This window comes from Phasianus colchicus, chromosome 7 (genome assembly GCF_987193195.1).
Source record: "Phasianus colchicus chromosome 7, bPhaCol1.hap1.1, whole genome shotgun sequence".
Lineage (NCBI taxonomy): Eukaryota > Metazoa > Chordata > Aves > Galliformes > Phasianidae > Phasianus > Phasianus colchicus.
Genome location: NC_143442.1, coordinates 22223483 through 22240431, shown reverse-complemented (window position 1 = coordinate 22240431; position 16949 = coordinate 22223483). Strand labels below are relative to the sequence as shown.

The 16949-nt window shown below is 35.2% G+C and overlaps 1 protein-coding gene across 1 annotated transcript in view; it reads left to right on the top strand.

Moving 5' to 3' along the window:
- Nucleotides 1–758: 758 nt before the first annotated feature.
- Nucleotides 759–16949, top strand: part of LOC116234048 (titin) — a 240281-nt gene continuing 224090 nt past the window's right edge. Inside the window, exons 1-11 of the mRNA XM_090144101.1 lie at nucleotides 759–927; nucleotides 3071–3174; nucleotides 7237–7440; nucleotides 7923–8210; nucleotides 8957–9045; nucleotides 9136–9380; nucleotides 10937–11222; nucleotides 11450–11602; nucleotides 12083–12202; nucleotides 13199–13336; nucleotides 16613–16882. Of these exons, the coding sequence (XP_090000227.1) occupies nucleotides 3084–3174; nucleotides 7237–7440; nucleotides 7923–8210; nucleotides 8957–9045; nucleotides 9136–9380; nucleotides 10937–11222; nucleotides 11450–11602; nucleotides 12083–12202; nucleotides 13199–13336; nucleotides 16613–16882 (1884 nt within the window). The 5' untranslated portion in view covers nucleotides 759–927; nucleotides 3071–3083. The remainder of the gene's footprint in view (nucleotides 928–3070; nucleotides 3175–7236; nucleotides 7441–7922; nucleotides 8211–8956; nucleotides 9046–9135; nucleotides 9381–10936; nucleotides 11223–11449; nucleotides 11603–12082; nucleotides 12203–13198; nucleotides 13337–16612; nucleotides 16883–16949) is intronic.

Here is a 16949-nt window from a genome sequence, read left to right as displayed (position 1 = left end):
AGAAAAGCTGTTAGATTTAAGATTTACTTATGAAGCAATTGCAGTCAGTTAGGTTTATTCATTTATGTGCACAAATTTTGTATTTCTGCACTCTGCCTATTATTGTTTAAGCTTGAATGCTTGGCACATCCAACTAAAAAATCATAAATGAAATTTAAAAAAATCAGTGTCAAATCCACATATTATCAAATACAATTTTGCAATTCATACTTATGGAAAAAAAGATATAATTCAAACAGCGTATTCTAATAGCATGTGGCCACATGTCTGAGATCAGCTTACTTATTTAGTCTGGTGATTGACAGATGCATTTGGTAGCTTCTTGGATATTTTATAGGGAAAGAAAATAAGGTTAAATCTTAACAATATGACTACTACTGACTTGACTGTGTCCTCTGCCAAAATTCTTATTTATTGCTTATTACTTCTTGTGCTTATGACTTCAGAAATCTGCTGTGGCTTTTAAACTGTGCACTGCAAACCAAACTGAATTATAGACCCAAATCTTTGAAACAGATGCTGTTTCCTCCGTGAATCCCTTTTGTGCTTCCAAAATTAGCATTGCCAATCAAACCAACAGGTGGTGTATGGTTACACAGTGGATCCCCTCTCACAAGATACTTTCTTTCAGGAAACCAATCAGAACTGGCCTGATGATGTAGACCTTGTCAGCAGAGCTGGGGTATATAAAGTAAAACAACTATGTTAGCACTTCTGAGCAGTCGTGCATTCCCCGCCTCGCCTCGGGTGTAGGGATTGCAAAAAACAAAACTACACTGTCAAGACTGTGTAGTTTTGTTTTTATGGTTAGAGGCTCATCAATTCTCATGCTGGGATTGTCTAAAAAAATCTTACTCTGGATAAGGACGTCGTTCAAGAAGATTTCGTTGGGCTTAGCCCACTCCTACAGGCACTTTGAGATCTCAGGTTAGTAATGTGTTTCTTGTAGTGTAACTGGTGTTTTATTAGTCAACAAGCTTGATCTGCTCTCTATTATATATGTTTACTCGGATGAGATATAGGTTTCAGAGTATGAGCATGGAGCACATAAACTCTAACAGGACTGTCTTAAATTTCAGGGGGGAAGTTATGATAACATTCGGTAAAGAGTTGTTGCAGTATAATTATTGTTAAAGTTGATATAAGTGAAGATTTGAAGAGGGCATGGAAACATCTGCTTATCTTAAAAACTCCTTTCTGTTGGGGAGTGTTCAAGGTTATGGTACCAAGAGATAAACCGAGAAGCTCCAAGAATAGCTCTGATAAAATGCATGTGGTATCAGCTAAGCGCTGATGACTTTTTAAGGGAATCAACTGCTAAGGTATCAATTACATGGCAGCTCTGGAACACTTGTCTGTTGTCATTCATAGCCAGGAAGGTTATTTCTGGAACATGACATTTCAGATGCATACTTTCAATCCTAATTATACAAAAAAGCCTTATAAGATCAGATCTTCAACACCAAAATTTGCCTATACAAATGAAATACATAAATTTTATGTGAACTCAATGAAAATCATGCTTAATTGAATGATTAATAATCTATTCTGATGTCTGAAAATTATGTATAATATTTCACAATGTTTAAATACTTACAAGATTATTTTCATGTATATTATCTGAGCATTAAAACCTACAACTGAAGTAGATCTCAGTGAATTACACATGAGAGGAATTTTTCTTCAAATGCCATTCAGAGAACTGATGTTGTTTTAGGATGAAATTTGGTCATATTTTCCTCCATGAAACTGTAAAGTATGCTAAAAGGCTGTTCCTCTTCCAAGCTTGAACAAGTATCCAGATAAAGGCAATAAAAAGCAGCTCAAAATCCCTGCAGAATATCTCATTCTGCCCCTCCACTTTTTCATGATCAGATCAGACATGAATTTCAATGAGAGAAGTCCTCATGAAGAATTTCCACACCTTTGAAAGGTGGAGTAAATTTAACTAATTGTGAAAGGCACTTCACTTTCTCATTCGTTTTTAAGTCTGAAACTGACGTATAATCAAGTTCAAAAGCCAAAGTGAGCACCAGAAATCTGTGTAAGAGAGATGAGTTTGAAAGGGTTATGAAATTAACTTTTTGTTAGTAGACCGTGATATGCTCATGGGAAGTTTTTTTTTACGAGAAAAAAAATGTAACTTTGACTATATGAATGACACTATTAAGAAGATACTAGCTAAGTTTTTAAAAAGCTACATATTTAAAACCGTGAGTTTAAATTCCACATCACTACCTAAATAGTTTCAAGCAAATGTAAAATACTTCTAATACAGAAGTCTTTTTAGTGACAGTGTGCTGTTTCAAAGTAGGATCTTATGGCATAACAGAAGACAAATTATTTTTCTTTCTGATTTCACATGGGTCTGCAGTTGTTCAAACCATCAGTGTCAGTGGCTACCTTATACCCTAGCTCACATTTCGAAGGTGGTTGTCTCCCCATATTCAAAATTCCACTGAGATACTCTCTAAGAAAGAATAGAATTTTATCTGCATCTATATAATACCAGTATGATTCTGTGTAAAATGAAATTATTCCTTACTTGCAGATTGCCTTTAAAAGAGAGCCTCCTGGCAACTTTTGATTATTAAAATAGATAGTAGACCTTCACATTTCAAATTGCTGCTTACTGACCTAGTTATCTTCCCAATGGAGAATGCAAATGATTTGCAATACCAAAATATTTTCAGATCTTTCCAAAGAACTTTTACACAGAGATTTTCTCTTTAAGTAAAGGAGATTAATGGAAAAATAGAGGCTAGATGACCTGTTCAAGGTCACACAGTGAGTCAAGTGGAACTTTTTCTCCTGCTGCATATTTGTAATGCCAATTCATAGCTGTACTAAATATGTTTCACATCCAACTCACTTAAGTGCGCCCTAAGATTAACTCGCTACACAACCTTGTCAAAACCTTCATTCTTCTCATTTCAGTAGGTCAATGTGATTTAAAACTAGGTATTCATAATTACAAATAATTACAGATATTCCTAAAAGCCAACAAGAAGGATGTGTGTATAGTAACAAAATGACCAGTGATTTCTAATCATGTTCTTGTTGTTTTCAGAGTGCCTGTAAAGATGACGACAAAAGCACCAACATTTACGCAGCCGTTACAAAGTGTTGTGGCACTGGAGGGTAGTGCCGCAACCTTTGAGGCTCATATTAGTGGTAAGGTTTTTATTTATTCTTGCAAGATTAATTTTTGTTGTTACTGGTAACATTTGTGCTGTGGGAAACAAATGAAAACAATTTGCATAGCTCATAATGTGAATGGATAATGTTGAAAGCTGAATGTGCAGAATGACCAGAATTCAAGCAGTGGTAGTCAGCTCTGTGAGGTGCTGTCAGGTTTTCACAAACATTCTGCATAAAGTTAAGATGGCTCTGAGGGAATAGCCAATTATCCTGCCAGTGAGATTGGTGTTAAGTTCTCATGTATGTTACAATCATCAAAAATAGGTAAAAACACATACTGTGCTAATTAGGGACCCTCACATGCAGAAAGGGTAATCTTGTTTGGATGATGATGAGATGGAATGAGGAGCCCAGGTACAAAAGCGAAGCCAGCTTTTCACTGATGTGATGCTAGGCCTTTTTTTTTTCTGGCTAAGACGCATTTCTCTCTGTGTGTCCTTGAGTTTACTAAACCCCTGCCAGAACTCCAGAATTAAAATCATGACATCTAGGTGTATGTTGTCCATCTGCTTAGCCAGATAGTAGAAGCATACGGTTATCGTGATTGTAATACAAAGCTGGATGAATAGAACTTCGGTTGTTGCTGAAATTTAAAGATGTCACCTCATTTTAAAGGATATTTCATTTTACCATTCTACTCACAAAACACCCTAACACATGGAAAAAAATCAAAACCCTTAACATGCAAACCCTGAGACAGGGTTTCATAGAGCCAACACCCTGTTCTAAGCGTGTCTCTGACCTCACCAGTGACTAAGGAGAAATGGCACATGTTCTTGCTAAGGGAATTATACCGTCTTAGAGGCATTAACAATATGATAAGCCACATACCATAAAAAATTCTTCTGAGTCTAGAACTACCCAGATGCTGTGTGACAGGTGCAAACACATGATCTGTCCATCTATAAAGCACTTGACATCTGCAGTCCACTGTGGTTCATCACTTGGACATTTTGGTGAGCTCTAGTTCACAGAAGACATTTGAACACTGCTATTTCTGTAGACTACATCCATAATATTTTTTCTTGCCATATTCATCTATTTGGCTCTCTGTTCTTCAGTTAATTGCATTGTTGTCTATGCATTTCAATTTTCAGTTGAAAATTCAATTTCAAACAAATTCACTGACCCTTACAGACAGATATTTGCCATCAGACTCAGTAAGATTGCTAGTACTACTTCTCAATGTGTGATTTCAGCTCATTTCATTTATGTGAATACCAGTAAGTTCTTAGGAAGGGAACTTGATTTCCTACTTTAAGGTGGTTTTTCTACCTGTTTAAAATTATGGTAAATATATTATTTACCATGCAATATATCTTATCAAAAATCTTATGTGAGAATATATCCTGTCAGCTTTTATTCAGCTCACATTGTAAGACTCTGAAGTATCTTTCCTACACCCCAGAAATCCACCAAGACTGACAGATCTAACAATGTTTTAGTTTTTCTAATAGATAAAGTGAAAGCTTTATTTCCTTGATCTAATTGCATAAATAATGGACTACAAAGCTTTATTTCTGCTATATAGTTTGTTTTTTTTCCATAAGTCATTAATGGTTATGAAATTGAAACTCAAACTCTCTTATAACATTGCCCTTTATATACAAGTATTAATACAGAGCTGCCATTTGAATGTGAAAAGCTCACTTTATGTAAGGGTACCAACATGATCTCAGCAACCACTTGTGATGCAATTTTGCTGTCTGTAACTGGAAAAAAATGAACTATATTGTCAGATTGTGTATCAAGTGACATGCTGTGAAGCTCTGATAGTTGATAAAAATACCAAGTATCTCCCTGTACACTCAGAAAACTCAGATCATTTAATAACCATGATTCAAAAGCAGTAAATTCTAGAGCAGGTGGAAAATAATCAAGTGGTAGCCCTAGTGGGTGAGCAGTGACTGAGAGGACATGAGAGCATGTCACTGTCTCAAAGGTTTGCAGCAATGCTGGTGTTAGAACTGTGCCCATCTTTATATTTCCACATAAGTGAATTTTTAATGTATTACCTAATGCAAGCCAGACTTTACACTGTACACATTGTTGAAAGAATCATAGATTTTGCGTAGATTGGCAGGTCCTAACATTTACATCATTGCCAGGACAATTTAGTAGAACTCATCTCTTAAACACTAACTTGCAGAAACTTCAGATTCATATTCTTCTTTTTGGCAATAAAGCTCAAAAAAATTGAGTAATTTTCAAATGAAAAATAATTTTTCAGTAGTTACAATTTAAATCATGTATAAAAGTAAATCTCTTCTTAATAGTGATAATCTGAAGAAGATTGTATAATTTAGTCCCTAGCTTTATGGCATGGTATTTGTGTTCAGATTATTCAAATGACTTCTAACTTTGAATCTCTTGAACATAACAGTTTGAGATGTTAAAATAGCCTCTTTTTTTTTTTTTTTTTAATGTATGCCTTGTTCTCTCTGTGTTCACTAATCATCATATGACACTGAACGAAGAAAATAAATGATGCTGGCAAAATTTCAAGCAATTCACTATCGACTATGTGATTCTTAGTTGCCTAGCTTAGGATGCATTGAAAGTGATATGCAGAAGTTTAGGATGCACAGCTATGGATCAAATCAGTGAGATCTGCTGGAAAGGCTATGTTTACAGTGATAATGCCCAAATTGTCCTGTACCTGTAGTTCAAAATTGCATTATACTATCCCCATCACGCCTATTTAATAACTTCCATTGGTGAAATTAGCAATGCTTAAGTCTACTTTTACCTTTTAGACTTCTAAACACCTTTAATACTAACCTAATTCTCTCAGTATGTGTTTGTATTCTACATATAGTTTTTCAGCTATGAGTAAAACCTGAAACTTTCCTAACCATCTGGTGTGACTACAAACATTGAGTAAAAGCTCCTAAATACATATCTCAGCTTCTCTTTCATTTTATTCTCAAGCAGTCATTATCCTGACATATTAAAACCCAAAATAATACATTTATAAGAGGATTTATCCATAAAGGAATCTAAGTTCTGTGGTTCTAGAGATTTCCAAACAACAGAGAGTGGAAATGGGAAAATTAGAGCAGCAGTAATAATTGCAGTCTTTCATTCCTGAGTCAATATGTAGTGTTTTCACTTAAGCGAGGAAGTCCATGAAGAAAATATGCCCAGATTTTAGTTTTGGAGAAATGATGTTCCAGATCAAGAAAAGATTTTGCTCTGGAACTGTCTTTTTAAAGTAGCTGCTCTCCTTGAGTAGATTATTAAAAACTAAATAAATAAAATTGCTAGTTTATCAAAAATATTTTGGTTTCTCAATAAAGTTGACTAAGTTGAATACTGGGAAGAGAGTTTCCATCAGGAACATAAGATCACCACTTCAAAGTTGGTTCAAAGAACCAAACGCAGACATAGATGGAGCTCTTCTGGCCAGAAGAATCATGTTTTTGACCTTGACAACAAAATAAAGTTATATTTGAACTACAAAGATCAGCTAATTGTAACTGACTAGAGGATCTAATTTATTTTGTCTGCTATTAGAATGGATAATTTTGCTAGCAATAAACATTACTACTTAGACTCTAGCAAATAAATAACAATCATCTTGCATCAATTCAACCTCCTCATAATTTTCATATATGCTGCCAAACACTGCAATCAAGTCTGTATTCATGCAATTTGCTACTGTGGTTATACTATTGTTCTTTAAAATATCATGTTTTAAACTCACTTCTAACAAGGAGTTCTTTTATCACTATGTTACTACAAGTATAATCATAAATCTGGGCCTATTACATTATTCTCCACTTCAGCCATATATACATGATCAAGTACAAGGGCTTCTCTGAAAGTACTGCCTCCTGTTTTATTCTGTTGGCCAAGACGTCAGAGGCAGATGGTGATGGCATGGCAGTAGACGTTGAACCTTTTCATCACTATTCTGTTACACTTTGTTGCCACGTGATAGATGGCAGCAGAGGGATAGCCTGACAAAATGGCATCTGACATGAAAGTGCATATCAAGCAAAAATCATTTTGTCTTCTATTTATTTTCTCTAGGTTTCCCAGTTCCTGAGGTGAGCTGGTATCGGGATGGCCAGGTTCTCTCTGCTGCAACTCTGCCCGGAGTGCAGATCTCGTTTAGTGATGGCCGCGCTAAACTAGTGATCCCCTCTGTGACAGAAGCAAACAGTGGAAGATATACCGTACAAGCCACCAATGGATCTGGGCAAGCAACTAGTACTGCTGAGCTACTTGTTACAGGTACCTGGCAACTCAATAAAAGTGTTTGTCTCTAGTAGTAATGCAAGAAAGGAAGCAATAGCAGAAGCGTCACAGATGTTGAAAAGGTTTGAATTTGGAGTATGTGATTAACAAAGAAATAAATCATAATAATGAATATTCTCATATAAGCTGAAGTCTAGGCTGCTTTATATGCGTGGATAATTACTAGTAACGTCCTTCACACTTTAACATATAATCTTCATTTCGTAAGCTTTTATTCACAGTACATTCACAAATTTCTGACCTACCTCTGTACATACTGCTACTCATCTGATCTGTCACACTGGCTACAGTCAAACCAATCATTAAAGAAGGATAGAATTCTATGGAATGAAGATCTCAATGATATTTACCTCGTTAACACACTTAGAGTTAGTAGTAAAGAAAATATCTAGCCCTAACAATTCAGTTTAACAATTCTTCTTACTATTTTTATACTTTTCTCTTCAATAAAATTGCAGCTGGAACCGCACCACCAAACTTTTCACAACGACTACAGAGCATGACTGCAAGGCAGGGAAGTCAAGTTCGACTTGACGTGAGAGTGACTGGAATCCCTACACCTGTGGTGAAGTTTTATCGGGATGGAGTAGAAATCCAAAGCTCCCCCGATTTTCAAATTTTACAAGAAGGAGACCTTTACAGCCTAATAATTGCAGAAGCATATCCTGAAGACTCCGGCACTTATTCAGTAAATGCCACAAATAACGTGGGACGTGCTACTTCAACAGCTGAACTGCTGATTCAAGGTAATTGAGCTAGATTTACAAGTTATGAAAATAAGAGTATACGCTGTTGTAACGATACAATATATACCACTACATCAAAGCTATATCAATGGTATTTTAACTCTTTTAAGAGTTTTTAACTTTCTGTGAAAAAGCATTCTCTCTGGTGAAATTTGCCAAAGGTTTTGTCTGAAATTTTAAAAAGACCAATGATTCACCACGAGTCTTTTTAAAACTGAGAATACAGTAGACAGAAACAAGTGTGGAATGGTTTCTGTTATTCTTAATTTGTTCAGTATTTCTTAAGGTTATATTTGTAAGCGGACTTTGATAAAATATATGTATTGGACTATGTAACTGTATGTGGTCTTGTAAGTTAGTTTGGTAAGAATGAAGACTGTGCTTAGCAGAGAATTGTAGCAGTGAATCATTGTACCAAAGAAGTTTCTACAGGGTTTCACCTTGGTCAGACTTCCAGATTGTATATTTAGTCACTGGGGATCCAGGACTTGATTCTCCAATCAAAAATAAATGTGTTTATATTTATTTACTAATTTATTTCTAATGACATAGTAATGCAGAAAAGATAAACCTTATTTCAACTGTTTTCACAATTATTTGTGTACAGATGTTGCAGGAAAATCATTTGGCTGCTTCACTCTTTCTCTATTGTTTATATACATTTGTATATAGATTGAGTACTCATTTATTTCTGCAACTGCATGTTTATTGGCATATTCTCCTGACTATATTTTCTCTTTCACAAGGTGAAGAAGAAGCCGTTCCTGCTAAAAAGACAAAAACAATTGTTTCGACTGCTCAGATTTCACAAACAAGACAAGCCAGAATTGAAAAGGTATATTTTTCAAAAACAGGTACTGTAAAACTTCAGTGTGGATGATTAAGTGTACAGTATCTCAGACTTGCTTTCTTGGTTTCATTGCAGAAACTTGAAGCCCACTTTGATGCCAGATCACTTACAAGTGTTGAAATGGTCATAGAAGGTGCAGCAGCCCAACAGCTCCCACACAAAGCACCTCCAAGAATGCCTCCTAGACCTACATCAAAATCACCAACTCCACCAGTAATTACTGCAAAAGCTCAAATGGCACGACAGCAGTCACCATCACCTGTTAGACAATCACCATCACCTGTAAGACATGTCAGAGCACCAACACCCTCACCAGTAAGGTAAACATCTTTCAAACAATATCACTGTTTTAATCACTTCCATATGCAGCTTTAATACTGCAGATTGAGACCATAGTATAAAATGGAAGAACGCACTGACTTGGTACCATGAATTTATTCTGACTCTGAAATGTAATGCACTGTATTTGCCACTGCTGAAAAAGAAGTGTGTGCCTCTCTTCTGTATTTCTATCCCATATGGAAGAAAATCCTTTACACAATAAATGCCATTTGATTGTTTTATATACAATTGAAATATCACTCAAAGCTCCAAGTGCATGATAAAACAGAAGAAAACAACAGAGCAGTTCCCTCTTTATGATTATTTTATGCAGAGAAAAGAAAAATGACTTTGAGTGGCAAATAGAATGGAAGAATATTTGAAAATGGTAAACACAGGTTAGTCATAGAATCACAGAATGGCTTGGGTAGCCAAGGGACCTTACTGCTCACTCAGTTCAAATTCCCTGCTGTAGGCAGGGTTGCTAACCATCTAGTCAGACTGCCCAGGTCCCCATCAAACCTGGTCTTGAATGCCTCCAGGAATGGTTCTTCCACGATTTCTCTGGGCTGCCTGTGGCAGTGCATCACCACCCACGTTCTATGTACGTGCTTGTAATGACCACAGGAAAAAATGTTTGAATTGTAGATAGGGTACAAGTCATGAAATTCAGCTCTGATATGTAAAGGATTTTGAGAGGGAAAGTGAGTAATTTGGAGAGCAGGGCCTGTGGTCTAGAAGATCCTGTTAGTTTCATGATGACAGACAGGTAAAAAGGCAATAGTTTTGTAAGTCCTGCGGTCCCAGCATTCTGAAGCACAAGCATTAGGGAAACAACGTGACCAAGCTCTGCAAAACCTCAACTAAATTGCCAGTACTACATGTGCTGATGAGTTTTGCCCGCTAACAGTAACTTATAGCACAGACATAAATGAATTGATAGTAACTAGCAGTATCAAGGTGAAAGAGTAACTCAGTAGTGCCATCTTGAGAATACATGGAACTAGAAGTCTCATTCTCGCTAGTCAAACCATTTTTAGGACTGCATTACGTCAGAAAAATAAATCTTAAAGTTACTTTGATTCTGCTGCCACCTATTGCTGCAATGGTGCAATATTCATGAACATTATCTGAGAAATGCAACATAATTCCTTGCAAAAATAAAAAAAAAGTTAGCCTATAAAAGTATATCGAAAAATGGCTTTTATATCATTATTAGGAGAATGAAGACAGAGGAATTGGAGACTAATTATATATTTTTGTTTTTAAATGTATGTACTTGTGTGAAATGCACTTTTACCTTTATTTCAATTTGGGAATCTAAGCTACTGAAATGATAGGTTACACAGATGAGTATGAAAACAAACAAAACACACAAAAAAATTTAAGGCATATACTAAAATAGATAATGTAACTTTCAAATAGAACACCTAACAAATCTTCTAAAGCGTATCTTCAGGGCTTTGTAGCTCTTCAAAAGGGGGAAAGAATTCAAGTTCAGGTCAATGTTCTAGAATAGTCATGACACTACATGAATTCTATATATTTTCATTAGGTCCGTTTCTCCTGCTGGAAGAATCTCCACCTCTCCTATTAGACCAGTGAAATCTCCATCACCAATCCGTAAAGCACAGGTAGTGACACCTGGGGCTGAAGTCCTTCCTCCTTGGAGGCAGGAAGGATATTCTGCAACCACTGAAGCCCAGATGAAGGAAACCAGAGTATCTACAAGTGCTACTGAAATAAGAACTGAAGAAAGATGGGAAGGGAGATATGGGCTACAAGAACAAGTTACCATTAGTGGTGCTGCTGCTGGTGAAGTTGCAGCTGGTGCTAAAGAGGTAAAGTCTATTTTTGGAAAGAATATTGTTTTTGCTCTGTCTGTGGATGCACTACTGCTGAATAGATGAGCTAAATGTTATAAAGACTTGTGTGTTACTGTAGTTGAGAGAGTTCTGCTGCAACTGTTAAAATGCTGGACTGCAACATTCTGTCTGTGTACTTGTTTTGTGCTTCTTCTGTGTGTATGCATAATGTGAAAAAATGTTTTTTGATGTGACTAATGTAGGTGAGAAGGGACAGTGAAAAAACAGCAGCTGTTGCTACGGTTGTTGCTGCCGTGGATCAAGCCATGGTGAGAGAGCCAGCTCCAAGTGTTGTAGAGCAAGCTGCTAAAAGGACAGCAATGACTGCAGTCCATGTTCAGCCTGTTCAGGAGCAGGTAGAAGTAGAGCACAGACATTCTATAATTTCCCCTTTATCTCTTCATCCAACGTGCAAGCAAGGCTTGATTTAATGTGAGGGATTAACAAACAGTTCACCACAAAAGCATGCATAATTTGTACAGAACAGCTTCACTTTAAAGGAATGCTTGTGGATTACTTACACCATCACTTCTCCTCTTCATAGTGGGATTGAACTAATTATTGTTAAACTTTTTCTAAGTTTAAGAATGCCATCTATGAAAGTGTTTCTAAATTCTCCCGTGTCAGTTACTTTCTAACATTTTTCTTACACTGATGAACTTTTCCCTCTAATATCTCATTTTTACTTTCCCAATAGGGATAAAATAACTCTTCTGTAGTGTTTTTCCTTCATTTGCATTCCTTTCTTATTTTCCCTTCTTCTCTTTTCATGATTCCCTTGTTTAACTGAATTTTAAGGTTTTGGTTTTTTGTTTGTCTGTTACTATAAAAATCAGATGAGAAAGGAGGCAACGGTAGTAGTTACCAGTGATAAAGCTACAAAACAGACAGTAATATCAAGAACTAGAGAAGGAATTGTTACTTCACAAGAACAGAGGCACATCTCTCGTGAAAAGGTGAATACGGATGTTACCCGTAATTTTCATACCCTATCTTGTTTTTTAAAAAAATCAAATTTATGATGGACAACCTATGAAAAATATGAACAACATCTGGAAAAAACTATCTTCTCATACGATACCCTGTTCATTCTTCCAGTTTACATTGCTATCATTCTCCTACCCCTCCTTTGTGATACCCTCCTTTTTTAAATTTCATTTTCACAGTTAATACTTAAGAATGTGATATCAAAACTTCTGAAAATTTAACTCAGGAAAACCCTATTGTTTACATGTTTCATGCTGGTTTATATTTTAGAAGTGACGTAAGAAATACCTCTTAGATTTTTTTTCTTTCTTTCTTTCTTTTTTTTTTTTTTTATACTTCTAAGCTTGCCATTTGCAGCCTGCTTTGTTTGTTGGAAGCACTGTGGGTCAGAACAAGTGGGAAAAACTCATTCTGCATTGAAATCCATTTTGAAAATACCAGGAGGTGACTGGGATACAGATTATTTTAGAACGTGTTTTGTAAGATTAATTTGATTTAATGGAAGACTAGCTTTTGTACATAAATGTTATATTTACATACTTACACACTAGAATGTCTAAGAAACAAGCTGTAAGTTAGAGTACTGAGAATCAGAAATCTACCTGCACAGAAAATCATGTTACATGAGAACTTCCTGGCAAAATGAAACTTACCTAAAACTTGGTTTTAGTATCCTTCACTTTTCCAAACTCATTATGATGCAGAACAGTTTTTCTCAGACCCCATTTCTTTTATTGCTGCTTTTCAGTAGCAAAACAAACATTTTTTTTAGTGTTTTATTTTAATGCTAACTGTATAGAAACGCTGTTTATGTTGTTAGCTTTCATACTAGATGATATTGAAAATCAAATTTTGATATTTTTCATCCATTTTGCTTGTATTCTCTTTCCCAAACTCACAGAAAATTACATTCCTTATATTTTGAACAATACATAATTTAAACTTCCTTATTTGTAAACATCCAGGTAAGAAAAGAACCAGAGAAAACTCCAGTACCCACAGTAATAATTGCCACAGACAAAGCCAAAGAACAAGAGAGAATATCAACAGCTAGAGAAGAAATATCAGCCCGACATGAGCAAGTGCATGTTTCTCATGAACAAGTGAGTAAATCTGATATAGATGTTTAACTCATTTTTATACTCTAATAACCTTGTAAATACTTCATTCTTCATCAGATGTCCTCTGCTTCTTCCCTTTGCTTTTTTATGAAGATGAGATTGTAAAATCAAAATTTTATAAAGTGACTTATTCCTAACATAGGTCCAGCATTAGAGGTACAGATCTACTGAATTCATAGTGGATCTGTCTACAGGGACATAATGTAGCCTCCTTTCCTGTGGTTTCTATAAGCATTGTGGCTTTTGTTTCTAGCATTCTCAGAATTTAATCTGATGATTTACTACCTTTGCTTTTCATCTGAAGGTAGATTTATGAAGATAAACTGTGAAGGTAATTATCAGCATACAATAATATTTATATCTGGAGCTTGATTTAATGAAGCTCATATTTACATGAAAACTGAATGCATTGGATAGATCAAATTCTGGAATTTTTCATTGAAGTAATTAATGGAATAGTTCCATCAACTGATGGAAGTAAATTGAATCAGTAACTCTCATTTTTAAATCAACTGTCTCTACAAAACAGCAATGATATATTTCAATTAACTCAGAAGTGGAAAGATTCTTTAATTCACATATAGATTAATGTGATGTATTAATGACTTTGAATGGACTTGCTTCAGGTAGCATATAAGATAGGCTACTGCTTGATCTGTACAGAGGAGTTATTTCATTTCAGAGGTGGTGTTTTTCTCTTATTGATATATCAATCTGAAATCCTGTCCTGCTTTCCTGAAAAATTTTGGTGACAGACGTAATTGATTGCTATTATTTTTCTTCACTACAAAACTAGATAAGAAGGGAAGATGTGAAACCTTCTGTACCAAAGGTGGTAATTACCACTGATAAACCTAAAGCTCCAGTCTTAATATCAAAAACTAAAGAAGGAATTGCAACCAAACAAGAACGTGTGAGCATAAGCCATGAAAAGGTGATTGGCACTGTAATGGCCATGTTTGTCTTGTTATCCTCTAGTCTTTGCAAACCTTATGTTTCCCTGAGTAAATACTAACTGTACATTTCCAGCTCATTTCTTTCTAAGATTGATTCCACTTACAAACCTTTAGAACTCTCATTAATTAGACTATGTTATACCACCCTGTCTTTCTCTCCTAATTGTTTTCATTAATGAGATACCCATAATTTTGGACTGACTTTTGGAATGGACTGTCTGACTCCTGAAATGCATTTTAACTTTTTTAAAAATATTACTTAAAAAATATTACTTTTACTTAAATAGGTATTAAGGTGTAACAATACTTACCAATATACACGTAATAGAGAGCTGTCTGCAGTGCACAAAGATGTAACCCTTTAATTCTCCTTCTGTGTTTCCATCCAAAATATTTTCCCATTGTTCAAATATTTTTCAAGACCATATGTAACTGAAACTTTTATTTCTGCTGTAACAATTAGATTAAAAAGGAACCTAAGAAAACTACTGTAGTTCCGAAAATAATTGCACCAGTCACAGTGTCCAGAACTAGAGAAGAAATTACAGCCAAGCAAGAACAAATGCATCTAGCTTATGATCAGGTGAATACAGCTGTTGCAGATGTGAAATGCACTGTTACAACTTACCTTCTCTGCAAACCTCACTTTTTAAGAGCTTCTTGAGTACAATAGGATGCATTTATATTATTTCCTGATATTATGCCTGTTAAGAGGAATGATTTTCTAATAATAGATTCAGCGTGAATTATTAAGTTTCTAGTGATACCAAGATTTTTGTTCCACCCTGACAGAAAGTACCACTTTTCAGACCATGATCAGATGTCTCTGTGAAAGTTTACTCTCTAACAATGACTTCCTAGTAGTGTTTACTCGATCAAATTGTTTCAAATTCAGTGAAATTTCTGAATCTGCAGTGTTCTTTTCTACAAGCTCAGTCCTTGCAATTTTACAGTTATCAGACAAAATAGCATCTCTAAATTAAGCATTGGATTGTACTGTTCTTCATACCACACAAACTTTAACATCAGTACACTTCTATCCAGTTTGTTATTTCTGGCAACTAAATACGTGTTGATTCTGCTTTGTTCCAGTAGGATTACCACAGTAGAAAAGTTTTTCTAGCATAGTATAGCATAGGATCTCTCATCTGTGGGTGAGAATTGCCAAAACCCTTTGCTTGAAATTCATATGCTTTGTTAGAAACAGAAAAATATACATTTATACAATGCTGTTATTAAGTGTAATTTAAAGGTTGTAACACTCAAATCTGACTTAAAGGAGTCAGAGTGCAAGGAGATTAAGATTAGAAAGCATAAATTGAGGGCCAAATTCAAGCTAGTGTAAAGAATGATTTTGAAATTTGCAGCAAACAGAACTGAGGTCCCTGTAACCTAAACACTACTTTAATAATTATGCAACATCTTTGAAAGCAATCACATTTTTGCCTTGCTTGTATTAATTTATTTTAAGACAATAATTGTTTTAAAATCAGCATGAAATTATCAATTAGGTTTTTTTCTTATCTATAAGGTGTACATTTAATATGCTGTGTTGCTACGGAGTACACCCAGATATGACAGTAAACAGTAATCATCCCATTATGTACTGTTGACTGATTCAGCAGAAGTTTGGGTTTTGATATCATTGATGACATTAAAGCTGACATTTTTTATCAACTGTTAGGAAAAAAGAGGAAAAACAAGAGTTCCTGATACAAACATTCTTTCCAGTTTCTCTGAAAGCTTAGTTTTCCTTCTTTAGTAAAATCATTTAAAATAGATTAGCATTGGAGTTTACAGATACACATATGGTGATTTTATTCTGTGGATATAGTCATTAGTAAATACATTTGTGTCAGACGCCAGACACGTTCCACACATTTTTTGTAGCATTTAGATTTTATATGCAGTTGATGAGCAGATTGACTTTAAAATTGTGTACATTTATATAGCTGTTGTACTCATAGACAGGTAGTAATAAATTCATCTATAAAGTATTAAAAGTGGACTTGGATAGAAATAATGCCGTGTATAAAGCAATCAAGCATAATTATAGTCTGAATATGTGTAGATAAAGCTTGGAAATGTGTCTATATTTGAATCTAAAATACTACTCTGAAGTATATTTGTGAGTGAACACATTCAAAGTTTATTACTTTTGCTTATCTATGTATGGAATGCACCATCTCTTTATCTTGAATATTTTTTACTGAGCAGTATGTTTATAAGCATTTGCCAGAAAAGGAAGCCTTTAGTACACAATGATGAGCATTTGTATAAACTTTGCCTGTATTATCCGTAGATTGAAGCTGGAAAAAGGGCTGAAGCTGTAGCTACAGTTGTTGCAGCCGTTGATCAGGCACGTGTTAGATCACCTTGGGAGACAGAGCAAGTAGATGAAACTTATATCAAGCAGAAAACTTTGGAATATGGCTATAAAGAGCATGCTGTAAAAGACCATGAGGCACATGCAGAACACCGTGTTGCTACTAAAGAAGTTAAAACGGTTTACATTCCTCCTGAGAAACATATTCCAGCTGCTGAAAAGAAGGAAGTTCACGTATCAACAGAGGTTAGACTCAGCTTCCATTGCATTATTTTCAAAAAACTATGTCTCAGTGAGATCTTTTTCAACTTAG